The sequence below is a fragment of the Anabrus simplex genome, chromosome 9 (genome assembly GCF_040414725.1).
Source record: "Anabrus simplex isolate iqAnaSimp1 chromosome 9, ASM4041472v1, whole genome shotgun sequence".
NCBI classification, from domain to species: domain Eukaryota; kingdom Metazoa; phylum Arthropoda; class Insecta; order Orthoptera; family Tettigoniidae; genus Anabrus; species Anabrus simplex.
In genome coordinates this window covers 144,263,470-144,284,531 of record NC_090273.1, presented here as the reverse complement: position 1 = coordinate 144,284,531, position 21,062 = coordinate 144,263,470, and the positions used below count along the sequence as shown (strand labels likewise).

Here is a 21,062-nt window from a genome sequence, read left to right as displayed (position 1 = left end):
TCACACACTCATGTATGCCTCGAGGGAACTTAATGCCCTTCAGTGTAGTTTTTGTATTAGAAATAATATATGCTTGCATCTTTCTCCCATCTGCAGTAATGGCAAGCATTGTTGTACAGCATAGTTTCTCATTACTGTTTTTTTTTTCAAGGTGCTTAATGTTGCACCAACGCAGATAGGTCTTATAGCAACAATGGGGTAGGAAAGGGCTAGGGGTGGGAAGGAAGCGATCGTGGCCTTAATTAAGGTTCATCCCCAGCATTTGCCTGTTGTGAAAATGGTAAACCACAAAAATCCATCTTCAGGTCTCCCGGCAATGGGGTTCGAACCCACTGTCTCATGAATGCAAGTTCACGGCTGCGCGCTCCTGACCACACAGCCAACTCGCTTGGTTCTGTTGATTTTAATTGAATACTGGAAGGGTCTCTTCCTGTGATAGTTCTACTGTGAGGCATATCAAACCAAACCGGTGTCTGAGCAGCACTGCTAATTTGGGGCATTATTGTAACATAAAGCGGTGGAAGGCGTAAACTTCCTCTGTATAAACCAATGTCAATTTCTGGTATATAAATTTAGTTGTCCTTCTCCGCACAGACAGGCCATATCGCTGCATGAAGCTGCTAACCTGTCCACGATTTGCCTGAAATATTTTTTTCCTTGTAGTGGCATTGCACTGAGCCGTTTTGCATCCCTTCATTTGCACCATATCATGGGTCACATTTCAGCCATCGTTGTGTACTTGCTGAACATAATCAAAGACTGCTTGGTCTGTCTGCAGAAAATTGCCAATTTTAGGACCTCTAAACACGTCTGTTTTATAAATTATCTTTCAATTTCTGGCAGTCTCGAACTAACTTCTCGTTAACTGAAAACTTACCCTGCGGAGCTCAATTCCCATGTTGTTCTGCATGTACTATCGCTGTCAGCTTGTGTCCTGCTGTGTAATTTTTATACCTTCCCATAATACAAAAGCATATCACTAAACTCACAGAAAATATCGCATGCACACAGACTGCCTAGATACCGTTCCATCGTTGTTAAGAAAATTACTGAAACTGTCACGCTAGAGGACCAAAGTGCCATTCCATGAATCGCCTGTGCTTTGCACCCATTGCACTGGTGGTAGCAACAAGTAAGAAATGATTGCTGATTGAGTGATTGCACACACTGGTCGTTCCCAGCAACTTGTGTTGGTGGATACTTAAAAACATTGCTTGAGCTTCCAGCAGTGTGACATCATTTGCTGCATGAAGCTACCTCACATAATAATATGATCATGGGATACAACGATTATGCTATGAAACTTAATGCACTGATTTAGGATTGGGAAGAACAGTGCAACGAATATGCCACGAATTGGAATAATGTATGTTCCTATTCATGTTCCTGTCTTTCTATACATAACTTGATATGCACTTCTTTCTCTCTTTCCATTACTCACTCTTATCTGAGGAGAATCCTATCTTAATTTTGTGAAACTAAAACAAAGCTTATAGTGTGGTGTATTCTTAAGTACTGTAGAGGGCTAGTTGAAAGTAGAATATATAAACCCCACCCTAAATTTCTCTCTTTTATATAATGTTCTAAATATTTAAATGTTTTGTTTTGTTCTGTTCTGTGCCCAGGCTTTAATTTTGGTGTTCGTCAGAATGGAGAACGTGTACATCATGTAGCTTTGCCTCCGTGGTGTAAAGGAGATCCTCGCTATTTCATATTGGTTCACCGGCAAGCTCTCGAATCCGATTATGTTCGTGAAAACTTGCCACATTGGATTGACCTCGTGTTTGGATACAAGCAGACTGGCAAGATGGCTGTTGACGCCATCAATGTCTTCCATCCTGCAGTTAGTATCTACTCTTTTCTCTCCACTTTAATTATATGGTGTCGTTCTAAGTAAGTAAATAACATTTTCTTGGTTCAGACGTACTATGGCTTCAATGTGGAGGCTATCGAGGATCCCTTGGAACGAATAGCTTGGGAGACCATGGTGAAGACTTATGGCCAAACTCCTCGACAGTTATTCCGGTCGGCACATCCCATGGTGGTGCAGTCCTTATCATCTCGTACTGCCTTGCAGTCTGTGGTAAGTATCTATTGACATGTATTTAACACATTGCTGACCGGATGCTTGAGCTTGTCACATACCCTGTGGACCGGACATCTTTCTACTAAGCATACTAGGGTGCACTTGATTGTAAAAATGTACATAAATATTAAACCAGTCAAGATTTTATCTTTAAAGTTGGTATGAGTTCTCAACCAATGTCCCTAGTAGTACTTCAACATATCTAAGATAAGCAAGCAAATGCGTGTTAATTCAACAACACATCAGTAATGTTTACATCGTTGTCGTCGTCAGAGTCACTTGAATAAATAAGCACACTAGGTAAATTACGGCGTGTAGAGGCTTGAATATCACTATCACTCTCACATTCAGTTTCCACTAATTCATTATCACTATATCCATTTGAACGATCATCGGCATATAATTCTTATCGTCGTCAGCTAACACCGTATTCCGTGAGCGCTCCATCTTGTCATTGACTGAACCGGCAGAAAGGAAGTCGACGTTCCGAAACTAAATCAAAGAATAAAAGAGACTGTGAATAAAAGAAAAGTGGCAGATATACATCTACGATTTATTCTACTTAATGTGCAAGTTCGAAATAGTTCAATATATGGTCGAGGGATGTCGCAGAAAGACCGAAAACAATGTCATGAATAAAACCGAGATTTTTTGGGGCCCGTCACCCATGTGTTAATGTGGAAAGGCAGGGATGCCAAGAGACAATACAATATTGAACTAAATATTTCCTTCAAACAGGGATCATAAGAAAATGTACCTACTCAGAAGAAGATAGTCGAGCCAGTATTTTTTAAACAAATTTTCATAATAACATTGAGTGAATATTGCTTGGTAAATAACAAAACAATATGTACACATACCTTCATTACAGAAGCAGCTTTGGAGAAAAGAAAACTCATGATGTTCTTTGCCTCAGATAGGAAAGCATTTCAATTTTTTTTTTCTTTTAGAATACACACCAGACAGTCGATGGCTAGCAAAACTTAATGGCGTCACTAGAAGCAAATGGAAGGAAGTTATTCACTACTAATGTTTGCCCTGTGCGTGCTCTTCCAGACAGGTCTCAGACTGAAACTCACTGTCGGCATTGCCAGAGTGAGGAAGAAATCTTTGTACACATTCTCGAAGCCTGACCTCACCACAGGATCAGATCAGTAATAGCATCATAGAAAATACAGAGTGGAAGAAGAGGTTCAAGACTTAGTTGAGAGCAGGTCATCGAGACATAATGGCATGTTTGTTATTCAGGAGGGCACAACTAATGGTTTAATATTGACCTTGCCATCAGAATGGAAATGAGTGAACACCAGCTCACAGAAGAACATGAAGAAAAGTGTGAAATCTACAACTTAACCATCCTATACTGTCAAGAAAATATAGTTTATACTTATTTAAATTAAAACTATAGGTTTAACGATTGCTGTTTGAGTGTCAATAACCATGAGATTTGTCAGTTTCTGTAAGAAGTTTGACTGGAAATACTTTGATTAAATGAAGAGAGTCTATATGCCGGAAAAGGTTCGGACTATCCTTGGGAACCATTTATATAGCTGATGTGAAGTTCATGAGGCATTATTATCTACAAACGAGATTTAAGGATTTTTTATTGTGGTTTTAATATACCGTATTTTCTTGCGTAATTAATGCACTTTTTTTAGGAAAAATACAAGCGAAAACTTCGGATGCGTAAATTATTCAAGGAATTTGGATATTAAAAAAATTCTTTACAATATATTTGAATGATACATAAAATATAATGTACACACAATTGGTTCAACTCATTTTCGGTTATCGTTATTTGGGCTTAAAATTCCGGCGTGAGACTCTTTTTCTGAAATGTCAAAAAAAGGGTACATGAGTTAAGTTGGACACATGGGTTTGAAGTACCAACACTGGAAAACATTCTTCCCGTTATGAGCTGGCAATACGACCTGTGAACTAATAAAAGTACAATTCATGTAAGTCCATAATAATGACATACCGGCAAGAAAGAAAACTGTCTAACACAAGAAGGGCCGGTCATCGAAGGAGGGACCCTGCTAGATTTCCCCAAACCTTTCATATCTAATCTTATACGAGTGTCGTGTCCATCCATCCTTTTTCATTGACACGAACATGAAAATTTTACTTTAGGCATTGTTTTTCGTTTTAGAACAACGTAAGGTGCAAGCTTGTTACAGCAAGCATTGCAGTACATCGTCGATTTTGCTTCCGGCAGTGCGTACGATAATACTCGATCTTGACTCGATGTCCCTTATCGATTGTTCGACTTTGTAGCATATGGAAAGTTATTGATGTCTGTTCTGAGGTTCTTATTCAAGAGAGAAAATATTCCTTCACATTACACTTATCAATGACAAAGCTATTAAAATCAGTTACCTTTTTGGTTGAAATCGTTCGGCATTTTTTGGCATACCGGTAATATTGTTCTTCATCGGCTAACCTTCAAATCCGAGACGCTGATTCCACGTGCAGCAGCTATTTCTCATCCTTTAAAATACACCATTTCGCAAGAAACAGCATATCCAACGTTGTGTAACGAAATTATATATTTAAGCAGATCTTCCGCTGCTTTTTGGTCCGCGAAATGCTCTGCGAGGCTTGTTGGTCACTTTAAGTGCATTTCTCTGTTACCACGATAGTGCACGTTGCATTCGGACATAGAATACTTACGGCTCTATGCCCGTATGTTTCGGCGTAACTGATCACCGCGAGTTTATGTGATGCAGTATTACTCAAATTTGTGCTCTCTGTGGACTAACAGACAGTTCTGAAATAGCAGAAAACGCATGTCCCATACCTGAAACACTCGTAAAATACTTTTGTACCAGACTGGAATAGAGCGTCACTAGTCACTTCTGCACTGACTCTCTCACTGTACTAATGCGGTGGTATTTCCAACCGGCTGATAACAGCACGTTGCCCAGTATTTGGAATGCCCGGTTTTGCAATAGAAAGGTTGCTACCTGAGTAATTGACATATTTATTTCAAAACACATCCGGAGCTGCATAATGGATGTTCGAAGAAGTCAATTACATGAACATTTCTTTTTCTCCACTTTGGGCCCTAAAATACTGAGATGCATAAATTAAATGTGACCGTTACTTCAGCGGCTACACTAAACAACACTAAACACAGTAAAGCGAGGAAAGCAAGTGCAATTACACAGTACCAAAAACCACTACACACTCAGTGAAACATCAGCTGAAACTACGGGTATCTCCGCCGATAACAACATTAGTAAATATCAGTAGGGCCAACTAGATGACAATAAACCAGGAAGGTGGGAAGGAGCTGGGAACCTACCGAGGGCATGGATATGGCTTAGGTTGCAGTTTCAGAAATAATCAACCGTGATCCTTCATTTTCAAAATACTATTTACAAATGGACTTTACAAATAAATTCCGAACAAATTCCGCCATGCGGAATGTACCGACACATAAAGATAGTAAAATACAACCTACATGTTCTGCTAAGACACACCAATTATTAATACACGTTCCTTGACAATAGCTTCCTATAAGTTCAAAGATTCAAACAAACTATACATCTAGTTACAAATGCAGTTGTACAATGCAATTTAGTAGATAAGAAGGAACGTAATACGCTATTACAATTTACAGTGAAGTTAAACGTACTTTTCAAAAACTTTGGTGAATATCAAGTGACATGGAACTACCAGAGGCAAAACCCCAAGGTAAATATATTAAACTACAATTTACATATTTAGCAAAACAAGGAATGGGGAATGCCTCGAAAACAACCAGGCAAGCCCAGCTGAAAAGCTAAGGCATCATAAATAATTAAGTAGCAAATCTAGGTGAGTTTAGGGCAGACTCCTATATGAAAAAGCAAGCGAACATTACAGGAAATTTAAGCTGGAACGGAAATCAAGAGTGCTTACCCCTAAATGGCCCATCCCGGTAGCGAGACGACGTCAAAACTTCGGACAACCAGACAGACGGCTCACAGACCACAGACAGACCACGAATGCTGCCTCGTTCTTTTTAAAAGGGGAACTCTGGCCTTGGAGTGGCCAATCAGAAAGCAGGGGCCCTCCTATCACCACCCAGATTCACCAATCACAACTCCTACTTCAGTCGCGAACTTTAAATAATTTTCTCGAATACACACGATCGCGAATCTTCCATTTCCAGAACAGTCAGAAAATACTTTCTAGAATACATAACCAACAAAAGACAACACACCCTGTTCAAAAATTCATGTAACAACTTTCTGGATACTTCCAGTAAATATAGAACCGAAATCTACTATTTACAAATACCATATGTTACCAAAATATTACACTGTACAGGTTAGGTCATTATAGGGAATACAAATAAAACATTCTATCACCACACTTCAGATCATACAGTAAATACTACGGAAGGTTTACAAATAAAGTCTAAACACTTTCCACTACAAGTACATTCTCCACCTGTGACAGGAAGGCTGCTACCTGAGTAATTGACATATTTATTTCAAAACACATCCGGAGCTGCATAATGGATGTTCGAACAAGGACATTTCTTTTTCTCCACTTTGGGCCCTAAAATACTGAGATGCATAAATTATGTAAGAAAACATGGTATTTGTAATAATCTAAATGAATGATATTTAAAGCTTATTATTTTTTACTTGTAAATGTGCTTTTAAAGGATCTTTTCTTATCTTAACTTACATAATTCTTTGGAAACATTATAAAAATCTTATGCAAAGTGTAGAAGTTAAATGACTCTTGACAGTAACATCTGTTCATCATGCACTGAAATCAGTTAATGAACATCCTGCTGAATTATACTGTTGATAACTTTGCTCTGGAACACACATTAGAATAAACACAATGATAGTTCAGTATGTGAAGAGGGAACATCTGAGAGAAAGGGAAGGACACACATGAAAACAGAAAAGGAGCTTGTTTGTACTGGTTTCATCAGATCAGACATTAACAGCCTTTACTTATCTTCAGTCTTAAGAAGAAGAGCAGGATAAAAATAAAGCTGAATAAACAAAAAGATAAAGGTGAATACAGGTAGTAAAAGTCTTGAAACATAGCACATACACAGAAAGAGGAAAGAAGCTCACTCTATCAGTGTAAATATTGAAAGAACTTCATTTCGTATTAGAATTTAAATTTCTCTTTCTGTAGTCTTTGTTTAATATTTTTACAGCGAGAAGTCATCCCTACTGTTAAGGGACTGCGTTGGGGCAGCTATGTAGGTTCTCCTGCTGATTCTGATCCAGTCGTGGTGTGGAAACACCAGCATCGCAATCCAGTAGCTACGCTGGTACCTCTTCTAACCAATGATGTGTTTGGCCTGGCACCACAAACATCTTTATTGCTGTGCTATAGCAAGGAGAAAGGTAATATATTCTGTGGTTTGTTTCACAGCTGTATGTGTCGTATTTCTTAGTGTGTAATGCATCCACATGAAGCTGTTATATTCTTGATTTTTGAACATTATAAAGTTTCTAGATAGTTATATTACTTTAAATTTAGTTATTTGTTTATAATTTATGGGAGTGTGGTTTCTTTGTTTTGCAAACAATGAAAAAGGTATCTTCATATTTCATTGTTCCAGCAAGCAAAAGCCAAAGCTTGTGTTTGAGCTGCCTCAACAGATTGCGAGACTTGAGAACTTGGCTGAGGCTAGGTGATTTCCAGATTGGATTTTTGCCTTTATTTCAATTCCACATGATGCTTAGTCCCGGAAAACTGTTCGGAAGCATTTGAACTCACTGACTCTTTTAAAGAATCGATCACCAAATTATAGCATTTCTATTCTTTTTTTCCCCCCCGCCAGTCATTTCCATTGCCCATCTGTCTCAGATCTTCATATAGTCTTCACTCCACCTTTTACTCGGTCTGTTTGTTTGTCTCTTCCCACAGAGGACAAAACCGACCACTTTCACAGGTCATGTATTTGTAGTTATTTCTGAAATGTGCCCTGTCCACATGACATAAATGAAATGTTTACTTCACATGCAGGTTATAATGTGTGATCCAGCTCATGATTATACTGTATCTGCTACTCCTTTGTCATCGTGTCCTTTATCACTCCATAGGTCTTCCATAAAAGTTTCTGTAGAAGATTAGACTGTTGTAATCCTGTTTCTGGTCACTACAGGTCTTGTGCCTATGTAAGACAAAAGACAGGATTAATGTACCATATTATATAGCTTGTATACAATATTAAATAGAAAGAAGGATCCACCTTTCAATACCGTACTCTGTTATTAAGTTGAACCAAACAGAAGTTACAACCTGTTCATTTGGGACGTGTTTCAACACATTTGAAGTGTCATCATCAGCCAATTAGCAAAACAGTGCAAAAATTAAGTCGTAAAGTTCTAAAAACACATAACGCAATCATCACTGACAAAAAATTAACACTATTTCGTGCCGAAGCAATTCCCGTTGATGTTCATAACACAGTGATCACAGTCAAAAGAGTAAAAATAACACCACTATTTTGTGCTGAAACAAATCCAGTTGAAGTTCATAAGCAGGTCTGGTACAATCCTGTTATGCCGCATTCGCATATGAAGATGTATGACATTAATAACGAGTTAAAGGATTTGTTCTTATATGAAAACTTGAAGGATAACTCATTATGAAATTGAACTTGTGATATGCAGTTGTGTATAGTTGTTGCTAGGCAGGTCTTGTAGGCATTTGTTTCTCCGGCTGAAAAGTAATTGAAGTCTTAGGAAAACAGTGTAGGACTTAATTTTGACAATTCAAAGCGGATATATAAATTTTCAAAATAATTTAAATCATTAAAAAGATTTATATGTTGTTGTTGTTTTTTTTCTAGTGGCTTTACGTCGTACCGACACAGATAGGTCTTATGGCGACGATGGGACAGGAAAGGGCTAGGAGTGGGAAGGAAGCGGCTGTGGCCTTAATTAAGGTACAGCCCCAGCATTTGCCTGGTGTGAAAATGGGAAACCACGGAAAACCATTTTCAGGGCTGCCGACAGTGTTAAAAAGAATAAAACCAAATGAAAATATATAAAAAATAGGAAGGAATTTTAAAAGAAATTACAATTTGAGGCTCAACTCGAACAGCTTGCCGTGGTGATTGATAAATGAATGAGAGATGATAAATAGAGAAAAGGGTGGGGAATAATGAGTGCTTATTAGAGGGTGGAAAGGAAAGGAAAAAATGGGGGGGAGGGTAATCTAAGGAGGATCATGGGGCTGTTGCAGAAGGGGCAAGTAGCATGAGAGGGTATTGTGTAAATTGTAAAAGATGATCGCTTACTTGTTGACTTGAGGTTATTTAAAATGGAGATGAGAAAATCGAAAAGGGCGTTAGGCTTCTCAGAAATATCATTCAGGTTAAAGTTTGGATTGAAAAACTGGTCGAGGTGTATAAAACAGTTTTCAGTGATGCCTAGGGGAGGGCCTTTGTTTAGAGTGTTGAGAATTTCAATATCTTAGTCTATTGTAGTGAATATATGTTTTGTGTCATGTATATGTTGCCCACACCACTAAAAAAGAAACCAAAACGCAATAAACGAAAGAGGAACTTTGATCCACACCAATTAATTATGAATGATAAATATAGAGAAGTCACACAAAACATAAAACTGACAGATAACTTAGAAGAACTGGTTCCAATTCTCAGGCAACAAGCTGAAAATTTAGCCCTATTGAACACACGTAAAAGACAAGCCTGGTGGAACTCGGAATGTGACAAAATTCATGACGAAAGACATCAGGCATGGTTAAAATTTCAAACATACAAAACAGAAGAAAGTGCAACCAACCTCAAAAATATTAGGTAAAAATTCACACAAATTATCAGGCAAACCAAGAGACAATCGCAGAAAGATCTAATCAACTCAATAGAAGAAAACTACCACAAAACCTATTCCAGAGACTTTTACAAAATGTTTGGAAGACAAGTACAAAAATTTGCCCCACCCACATTAATGCTGAAAAGTGAGGATGGAAAAACGACACATAATGACAAAGAAAATGCCGAAATCATGGCAAAAGCCTTCATTAAACTTTTGAATTGTGAAGAACCCCAGGAACTTTTAGCAGTTAATACAGACACACCCATCAAAACCCTGCCTGAACTCATAAACCCCCCAACAATCCAAGAGGTGGAAACAGCACTCAAAGAGTTGAAAAATTATAAGGCTTGCGGAGAAGACCAAGTTTTCGCAGAAATGTGGAAATATGCCAGTGATACAGTTCGAACATCCTTACACATGGCCCAAACAAAAATCTGGATAACAGAAAAGTTCCCCGAACATTGGACCACAGCCATAATCCACCCACTCCACAAAAAAGGAGATAAAAGCAATCCAGATAATTACAGAGGTATCTCTCTCTTAGACTGCACATACAAGATTTTCTCCAGAATCCTATACAGGAGGATCAGAGAGCAACTAGAGGAAGAATTAGGTGAATACCAAAGAGGCTTCAGACCTTGGAGAAGCTGTGCAGAACAAATCATCACTTTAAAATTAGCCATAGCATATTATCAAGAAGCTAAACAAACCTCTTGCAATAACCTTCGTGGACTTTAAAAAAGCTTACGACTGTATCCATACACCTTCAATGTTGAAAATTTTAAGAAATTTTGGGCTCCATCCAAAATTAATCAAATTGATTGAACTCACCTTAACCAACACTAAATCAAAAGTAAAGTTCAGAGGGGAATTCTCTGAGCCATTCATCATAAAAACAGGCTTAAGACAAGGAGATTGCTTGTCACCACTGCTGTTCAACTGTACCTTGGAATATATAATGAGGGAATGGTACAAGAGTAACCCAAAGAACATCCAAATTGGAAGACCAAAGTCAATATAAGTTTAAATTGCCTAGGTTTTGCTGATGACCTTGTTCTCTTCTCCAACAATATTCAGAAAACCAGACAAGTTATATCACTACAGGAAATAGCACAGAAAATTGATCTTGGAATATCTTTTGAAAAGACAGTAATCATGTTTACTGACCCGTCTGTCTGTCAGGTCAACAGCCCAGGGGCTGGTTGGATCCTCAAATAGCACCACCAAAGGTTATGTGGTTATAAGGAAACCCCAAAAACAAATGGCAGCACCAAAATGAGGCGTACTAGGCAAGATGAGGAGTGAGGTAGTTTGCCATTGCTTTCCTCGCTGGGTCAGAAAGTACTATTGCAGCACGACTGACCCTGTGAGCAGCACCTTTCATAACACTCAGATGCACTAGTCGTGCTCTGAATGTCATTACTCAGCACTACCCATACCCCAGCAGCTTCCATATTGTCACAGCCATGGATGTGACTGGGACTTCGGTGGAAGCTACACTTTACTCTGGCCTATGCTAAGAGATGGATGCAAAAGTACTGTATCCATCAAGAAATGACAGCAGGCAGGTTTACTGACCCACCACTCATAAACAAAATTGCCATAGGAAACCAAGAAATCAAAATTGTACATAAATTTAAATATCTGGGAGAAATCATAACATATAACCTCAATGAAAAGCCAGCATGGCATAACAGAATAAATAAACTGACCAGAGCACAATATGTCACCAAGAATACCTACAACAAAAAGGGCCTATCAATAGCAACAAAATTAAAACATTACAAAACAGTCACTCAACCAGTAATAACATACGCAAGCGAAACCATCTTCAAAACAACTAACACTGCACAAATAGGCAAAATACTCAAGATAGAGAGAAGAATCGTTAGAACGTACATCAACAAATCATACCAAAAAGATGGACACTGGAGAGTAGCTTCTAATGAAACAGTCTACAAGGAAATAGAACCAGAAATGAGCACAATCAGGAAGAAACGCATTTCATTTTTTGGACATCTAATCAGGACACCAGAGAACAGGATCATCAGGAGAATAATAGAAAAATTATGGAATAGTAAGTGCAACATTAAGTGGATTACAGAAATCAAGGAAGATATGGATGAACTACAAATTACAGTGGAAGTTCTAAGAAACAAAACTGACAAAATCAAGAAACTCACAGACAAACAAACCAGACTGCAAATCAGAATCAACAAACAGACAATAGGAAGGGTGATTTCCATCCATTTGAACGATCATCGGCATATAATTCTTCTAAAATATCATTGTCAGCTAACACCGTATTCTGTGGGTGCTCCATCTTGTCATTGACTGAACCGGCAGAAAGAAAGTCGACGTTTCGAAACTAAATCAAAGAATTAAAAAAGGCCGTGAATAAAAGAAGAGTGGCAGATATACATCTACGATTTATTCCACTCAATGTGCAAGTCCGAAATAGTTCAATATATGGTCAAGAGATGTCACAGGAAGACCGGAAACAATGTCGTGAATAAAACCAAGATTTCTCGGGGCCTGTCACCTACCGCTGGCGAGCGTACTGCGAGAGTTCTTTCGGGGCCTGTCACCCATGTGTTAAAACAGTATACGCCTGACTAAGAAAATACACTTGTTTTATTTAAGGAATTGTGGAGTTATGTAATAATTCAAGGTTTCTTTTATTAGTTCGAAAAGAAATCATGGTATTGTGTTTTTTGAAGACATTAGCAATACTGTAGGCATTTATGTTGAATGTGAATGTGGAGTAAGCAGCTGGTATAGGATTATCTTTTAAGAGTGTTGTTTTAGGATGGTGTTTAAATTGGTTAAAAATTTGTTCAATAAAATATCTATTATAAACATTAAATTTGGCGATGGAGCGGATGATATTTAGTTCTCTATTTAAGTTATCCTTTGATAGCAGAATTTTGAAAGCACGGTTAACCCTTCTGTCGTACGAGGCAGGTTTATGTGTCTGTGGATGAAAAGAGTCTTGTTTTATGGTATTAGCTGCATGTGTTGGTTTTCTATAAATCATATATGATAATGAGGAAGGTAATTGCTTATTGTTATATCTAGAAAATTAATTGATTTGTTTGATTCTGTTTCAAGAATGAATTTAATATGTGGATCAATTTTATTGAGGTTATTAAGAGTAGCTGCTGCATTAATAACTCTATCCTCTAGGATCACAAATGTGTCATCTACAGTAAAACTTTGTTAATTCAAAGTTGTTGGGACGCAAAAATCGGACTTTGAATTACATGATTTCGAATTAACTGCCAACACATACTTTGGAAATGCCAACACTTGCGGCATCACAATATATTCTAAGACCCTTTACTACATGCAAATTAACCTTGTGTCACAGTTTAAAGCTCTCAAATGCCATGAAAAAAGCTATTTCCGAAATGTATCCAACAAGGTGCATTTACAGTATTCAAATAATGCACTTAGATAACTCACCAGCAAACATAACCTCACACAATAAAATCAAAAGAAAGAAAACGTGATTCAAAGACGAGGAGAAATCTATACTGGCTCCCCTGTGCAAGTGCTTTATTCATTGGATTACTGTACTGTATGCATTTTAGATGCCTTGTGCTTGCACATAAAGTACCCGATGCCCTTATCGAACTTTCCTATGAAGAGGGAAGAAAGTTTCTCATTTCTGTCCACATTACAACAACAGTACAGTGACTATACTTGTACGATTTCCCGCCATGGCACTTCTGAGACTCGTTGATGCATTCAATCACCTTGATTCTCAGTTTAAACTTTTCAAATGCCATGGAAAACACTATTTAAGAAATGTATCCAACAAGGTGCATTTACGTAGGTGCTTTGAAAAGTTCTCGGAATGTACTAGAATTAAGTATCTTACCTCGGTGGAACTGCTTTTATTTTTCAACATAGTCACCCTGTAGACTAATGAATTTGGTCCATTGATGTTCCAATGCCTTGATCCCATCTCGAAAATGAGATTCCTCCAGGCCTGCAAAATACCTCTCCAATTCGGCTGTCAGTTCTTCCCTTGTAGAAAATCTCCGTCCACCGAGGAAAATTTTCAGCTTGGGGAATAGATGAAAGTCTGATGGTGCCAAATCAGGTGAATAAGGTGTATGTGGCAACAGTTCATACCCCAGTTCATGAAGTTTTGCCATGGCAATAACACTTGTGTGCGGCGGAGCGTTGTCCTGATGAAAGATGACCTTTTTCCTTGCCAAACCAGGCCTTGTTTCGCGTATCTTTTCCTGTAGTTGGTCTAGGAGGTTTGCATAGTATTGCGCCCTAATTGTTTGGCCAGTAGGAAGATAATCTATCAGCAGAATGCCTTTTGCATCCCAGAAAACTGAGGCCATGACCTTTCTGGCCGAACGCACTGCCTTTGCTTTCTTTGGTGGTGATGAATCGGCATGTTTCCACTGCTTTGACTGCTGTTTTGTCTCTGGGGTATAGTAGTGGACCCAAGTTTCATCTGGAGTCACAAACCGGCGTAAAAAATCTTGTTGGTTGCACTGAAAACGGGCCAAACTTTGTTCGGACATTTCCAATCTGGTGCGTTTATTGTCCAGTGTCAAGAGCTGCGGCATCCATCTTGCGGATAATTTTTTCATACCCAATTCTTCGGTTAAAATATAATATACCCATTCAGAAGACATCCCTACAGCTTCAGCAATCTCCCGCCCTTTCAGTCGATGATCCTCCATGACCATTTTATGCACTTTTGCGATAAATTCTGGGGTTGTAACACTTTTTGGCCGTCCACTACACGGATCATCATCCAAGCTCTCCCGACCAAATTTAAACTTGCTGGTCCACTTGGCAACAGTTGAAAATGAAGGAGCAGAGTCCGCCAGTGTGTTCTGAAAGTCGGCATGAATTTCCTTTGCTTTCATACCTTTCTTTACAAAGTATTTAATCAGTGCTCGAATCTCAGTTTTTTCCATTGTCACAAATCACTACGCGGGAACAACAACAAGGAGTCGTCACTACCACACTCCTGCAGCTAGAGCACCGACGCGCCTCGTGTTCACTCACAAAGGATGTGTGATTATTGCGCGGGAACCTCGTTGCTCTAGCACTGACATCTAGCGGTGATTCTGAGAACTTTTTAAACCGTCCTCGTACATTATTCAAATAATGCAGTTGTATAAAACAATGGTAAACATAACCTCACGCACCGAAAGGAAGAAAAAAATTCAAAAACGAGGAAAAATTATGCTGGCTCCTCTGTGCAAATGCTTTATCTTTTGGATTACTGTACTTGTTGTATGTCCGGCGCTCCCTTTCTCGCTCCGCCGGCCAGCTGCACGCGCGCCTGTGTATCATTCTGCTAGCTTCGACGCGCAGCCCTCAGTGCGCGTGCCTGACCATCGAGTGTACTATAAATAGGAGCTCCCTGCCTGCTCAATTGCCCACTTACCCTGGTGTCCAGCTCCAGAATACACCCTACGTCGAGCACGGAGGCTACTCCTCTTGAAAATGTGCTTCGACCAGGTGGACTGAATTTCTGGCAGTACGAGGTTTCACCTCTGGTCACCGCTCCCTTACCTGTTTCCGCTGCCTATGTTCCGTAATTCTTTTACAAGCCATTTTCCTTCCCTAAGTTATGCAAGCTCCCTTAGTTTCGCTAGGTGGAATTTCTTCAATCAATTGAACTTGCTTTTTAGGAATTCAGGCACTTCAACAGACAAGGACTCTCAAAGACATTCATGTTAGTGTGCCAGATAGTTCTCGACTATCAACGTGTCAATTCACAAAGACTATCTTTTCAAGATAGAAGTGTATATAAAGACTGTAAACCTGTACATATTGTATAAAGACAGACTTTTCTCAAGATTCAATATTCTTTTTTGCTTCAAAATAAATTTCAGTTATTTGTGTAAATATCATAAAGTGAAGCAATAAAAGTTGTGTTTTGTAAACTTCAACCTTGGTTACAACACAACTCTATGGCGACGAGGTAAAAACGCAACCACCTACAATTCTTCGACACCAGTTGCCAACTCTATGGCGACGAGGTAAAAAAGCACCAACCTACAATTCTTCGACCCCAGTTGCCAACTCTATGTGACGAGGTAAAAAGCAACAAACTACACGTCATCAGCCCCAATCGCCAACTCTATAGCGAAGAGGTAAACACGACACTACAATTCAACAGGCCCAGTTGTCAACTCTACGGCGACGTGCTAAACAACAACGACACTCCAACCAGTTCTGACACACAGCTTACCTTACTCTTTCTTGCACGCATCTCGCAATGGCTACTGCGGAACAACTCGCTACGGTCTTCCAAGCCTTACAGCAACAACAACAACAGTTTATGCAACAACAACAGGCAGCATTAATTCAGGCTATTCAAGCTATTTCTGTCTCTACACAGCCATCAGCTATTCCTCCGTTCTCTGCTTTTGATCCGGCTAAGGAAGAATGGTCAGTTTATTTAGCCCGTTTACAACAGCATTTCATCTGCCATTCTGTCACAGATGATCAACGCCGCCGCGCACTATTTCTTAGTTCGGTTGGCAATGCTACGTGTGAATTACTCCGTAAATTAAGTCCAGAAGAACACTTATCTGAGGTACCCTTCACGCAGCTCTTGGCCCGTCTCACGGAACACTATGCCAAAGCTCCTCACATAGTGGCTGCTCGCTATAAATTTTTTCAGAGCAGAAAGCAACCCCATCAGACACATACTGACTGGATAACGGAATTGCGTGGTCTAGCTAAACCCTGCCAGTTCATCTGCTCCAAGGACGGTTGTGGTTCATCCTACACTGATTCTCTCATTCGGGACATGATAATTTTACATACTCCTGAAGACAAAATACGTTTTGACGCTGTCAAGCAGAGTAACCCTTCTTTAGAAGACGTCCAGCGTATTGCTACGGTTTATGAGCTTACTACCAAGACTGCCGCAGCCATAGCTTCTCCACACGAAGTTGCACAAGTCTCGCCTCAGGCCCGCAAGTCCTCTGCTACAGTGAACCGTACGGATAAGGCGCTCTCCACCAAGCATTCTCGCCAGGTTCCCTCTCGCAATGCTACACGGACGCCCAATTCTAAAAGCACCTCGAAACTCCTGCCTTCCTGCCGAGGTTGTTTCAAGCATCATGAACGTCGTGACTGTCGTTTTTTCAAAGCTACTTGTGAACGATGTAATAAACTTGGACACATTAAGACTGTCTGTCAAAGTTCGCTCCGCCCTGCTAAGACTACTGCAGCACGCCGGAAGCATATACAGCCCCGCCAAGACATGGAAGTTGATCAGATCAATCTTATTCTTCCCACAAAGGATTCTCACAAAATCATCATTCCTCTCTCATTCTCTGAGCGATCTGTCGATTTTCAATTAGATACTGGATCACCTGTCTCTATTATTAACCTGACTACCTACCACGACTTAGGTTCACCTTCATGCTCTCCAGCTGACATCCAGCTCGTGACATTTAACAAGAAGAAAATTGACATCAAAGGTCAAATCAAGCTTCAGGCTAGTTATAAAAGAATTCAGAAGGCCATTCCTCTTCTCGTAGTTAACAACTACACTGCATCAAACATTATGGGCATGGATCTATTTAACTTATTTGGTTTCCAGATACATGACAACATTAACGTCGTATCTACATTGCATCCTACTTCTGACGTTACCGCTCTCCTAGCGCAGTTTCCTGAAGTCTTCGACTCTCAGCTCGGAACAGCCAAAGACTATACAGCTCATATACAGCTGAAATCCGGAGCTAAGCCTCGCTTCCTCAAAGCACGTCCAGTACCCCTAGCACTTCAAGACCAGGTCACGAAAGAATTAGAAAGATGGATACAAACTGGAATTGTTGTACCAGTTACTTCTAGTCAATGGGCTACTCCACTCGTGGTAATCAAGAAACCTGATGGTAATGTTCGACTTTGTGGCGATTTTCGATCTACAGTCAACGCACAACTCGACACAGATATCTTTCCTATTCCACGTCCAGAAGACTTATTCCGTCGTCTCTCTGGTGGACAATTCTTCTCTCGAGTTGATCTTAAAGAAGCATATCTCCAGCTACTTTTAGATGAAGAATCTAAGAAATTTCTCACACTCAACACTCCTCTCGGACTGCTCCAGCTCCAGCGGCTCCCATTCGGTGTTTCATCCTCAGCGGCTATTTTTCAGCGCTATTTGGCTCAACTCACCGCCTCCATTCCCGGTTGTGCTAACTACCTGGATGATATTATTGTTACTGGAAAAGATCATCAGGAACATCTAACCAATCTACGCCTCCTTCTCCAGACATTGAAAGACAATGGCCTACGAGCGAATCTCGCTAAATGTACCTTCTTTCAGCCTCAAGTTCACTACCTAGGACATATACTTGATAAGAATGGAATTCGTCCTAGTACACAGAATGTCTCAGCGATAGTAAACATGCCAGCACCTCAGAACCTCAAGCAGCTTCAATCCTTCATAGGCAAAGCGAACTATTATAATAAGTTCATTCCACGCTTCGCTACAGTGGCAGCTCCATTAAACGCTCTACGTAAAAAAGGTGTTAAGTTTCAGTGGACTCCGCAATGCCAACAGGCATGGAAAACAATCAACAAAGCCTTAATTCACGCTGTACAACTAACTCATTTTCAGCCCGACAAGATCATCACGCTAGCTACTGACGCTTCAGACTACGGTGTCGGTGCCGTTCTCTCCCAGAAGGATCGTCATGGACAAGAACGCCCCATCGCCTTCGCTTCGAAAACACTTAATGACCATCAACGTCGATACTCACAGATAGAGAAAGAAGCTTTAGCCATCATCTTTGGTATTCGCCGTTTCAATGAATATCTCTATGGCAACCATTTCCTGATCATTACCGATCATAAGCCTCTCGTACACTTATTCCATCCTGGTACTAAGATTCCAGAGAATTCCCTCAGAAAGCTTCAAAGATGGTCCATGTTCCTTTCTGATTATTCCTATCAGATTGTATATCGAGCCACATCCCAGCATTGTAATGCTGATGCCCTCTCCCGCTTACCCGTTGGTCCTGATACTGCCTTCGATTCTCAAGAATCTGAATGTCTTCAGTTGGACATAGAACTTGAAGATACTGTATCCAGTTTTCCTATTGATGCTACCTGCATAGCTAAAGCTACGGATAAGGACAGTACACTTGCTACAGTACGTACTTACATCCGCAACGGTTGGCCTCTTCAGAGCACACTTCCTGCCCACCTGGCACCTTATCATCGTATGCAGCATCGTCTCACGACTCGTGCCGGAGTTGTATTACTAGAAGCAGGCACCATCTTCCGAGTGGTTATCCCACTTAGCCTACAGAAACAAGTTCTCGGATTATTACACCAAAGCCATTGGGGTATCTCCAGAACAAAGCAACTAGCCCGTCAACACTGCTACTGGCCCGGTATTGATGCCGCCATCGAAAAGCTAATACGTCATTGTGAGCAATGTCAAACGAATCAGAACGCCCCGTCTTCTGATCTTGCTTCATGGCCTCCTGCTACTACTCCATGGGAACGAGTTCACATCGATTTCGCAGGTCCTTTCCTCAATTCCATGTGGTTAATAGTCATCGATTCACTGTCAAACTTTCCATATGTCGTGGATATGCATTCGACTACTACCACCGAAGCTACCATTCGTGCTCTCCAGAAAATCTTTACTACAGAAGGTTTACCGCAAGTACTCATTTCAGACAACGGACCTCAATTTACAGCTACTGCTTTTCAGAACTTTTGTACACATAATGGCATTCGTCATATCCTAGCACCACCTTTTCACCCTCAATCTAATGGTGAAGCTGAACGCTTCGTACAAACATTTAAACGAAGTATGAAGAAAGCTGTCTCTTCAGGCTTAACTAAAGACCAAGCCTTGCTCCAACTCTTAAACAACTACAGAACCCTACCCGGCGCTGATAATATCACTCCTGCACAGAAGCTCCATGGACGACCTCACAGAACTTTACTTTCTCTGTTACAGCCTCTTCCGGCCCAGCATAAGACATCACCAACGAAGTTCTCCCTCAACGACAAGGTCTACACCAGGATATTCAAATCCAACCCACTCTGGATACCTGGAGTCATCTGCAGATCTTTGGGTCATCGTCTATACGAGATACGGACTACGGAGAAACGTATCTGCCGCCATCAAGATCAGATACGTCTGCGCTACCGCCCCTGTCCAGCTATTGATGCTATTGCTAAACCTGATAAATCTATTGCTGAACGCGCTTTAGATCATTTAATAACAATGGGTTCCTTTCAGGACGAGACAGCGCCACTCCGCCCAGTTCCAGCTCCGGACAATACAACAGAGACATCAGCAGCTCCGCCCCAGCATCGCAGTCGCCGCCAGCGCCGCCGCCGTTTCACGCCGTACCGGCGTATTTAGGAGGGGAGGGTGTTGTATGTCCGGCGCTCCCTTTCTCGCTCCGCCGGCCAGCTGCACGCGCGCCTGTGTATCATTCTGCTAGCTTCGACGCGCAGCCCTCAGTGCGCGTGCCTGACCATCGAGTGTACTATAAATAGGAGCTCCCTGCCTGCTCAATTGCCCACTTACCCTGGTGTCCAGCTCCAGAATACACCCTACGTCGAGCACGGAGGCTACTCCTCTTGAAAATGTGCTTCGACCAGGTGGACTGAATTTCTGGCAGTACGAGGTTTCACCTCTGGTCACCGCTCCCTTACCTGTTTCCGCTGCCTATGTTCCGTAATTCTTTTACAAGCCATTTTCCTTCCCTAAGTTATGCAAGCTCCCTTAGTTTCGCTAGGTGGAATTTCTTCAATCAATTGAACTTGCTTTTTAGGAATTCAGGCACTTCAACAGACAAGGACTCTCAAAGACATTCATGTTAGTGTGCCAGATAGTTCTCGACTATCAACGTGTCAATTCACAAAGACTATCTTTTCAAGATAGAAGTGTATATAAAGACTGTAAACCTGTACATATTGTATAAAGACAGACTTTTCTCAAGATTCAATATTCTTTTTTGCTTCAAAATAAATTTCAGTTATTTGTGTAAATATCATAAAGTGAAGCAATAAAAGTTGTGTTTTGTAAACTTCAACCTTGGTTACAACAGTACTGTTTGCATTTTTAGGTGCCTTGTACTGGCATGGAAAGTGCCTGACGCCCTTAACATTGTGGCTTTTCAAACTTTCCTATG

At 40.4% G+C, this 21,062-nt stretch overlaps 1 protein-coding gene across 1 annotated transcript in view; it reads left to right on the top strand.

Moving 5' to 3' along the window:
• mv (lysosomal-trafficking regulator mauve) overlaps positions 1-21,062 on the top strand; it is a 546,555-nt gene that overhangs the window by 472,971 nt on the left and 52,522 nt on the right. The window contains exons 37-39 of the mRNA XM_068229176.1: positions 1,626-1,843; positions 1,922-2,083; positions 7,260-7,452. Of these exons, the coding sequence (XP_068085277.1) occupies positions 1,626-1,843; positions 1,922-2,083; positions 7,260-7,452 (573 nt within the window). The remainder of the gene's footprint in view (positions 1-1,625; positions 1,844-1,921; positions 2,084-7,259; positions 7,453-21,062) is intronic.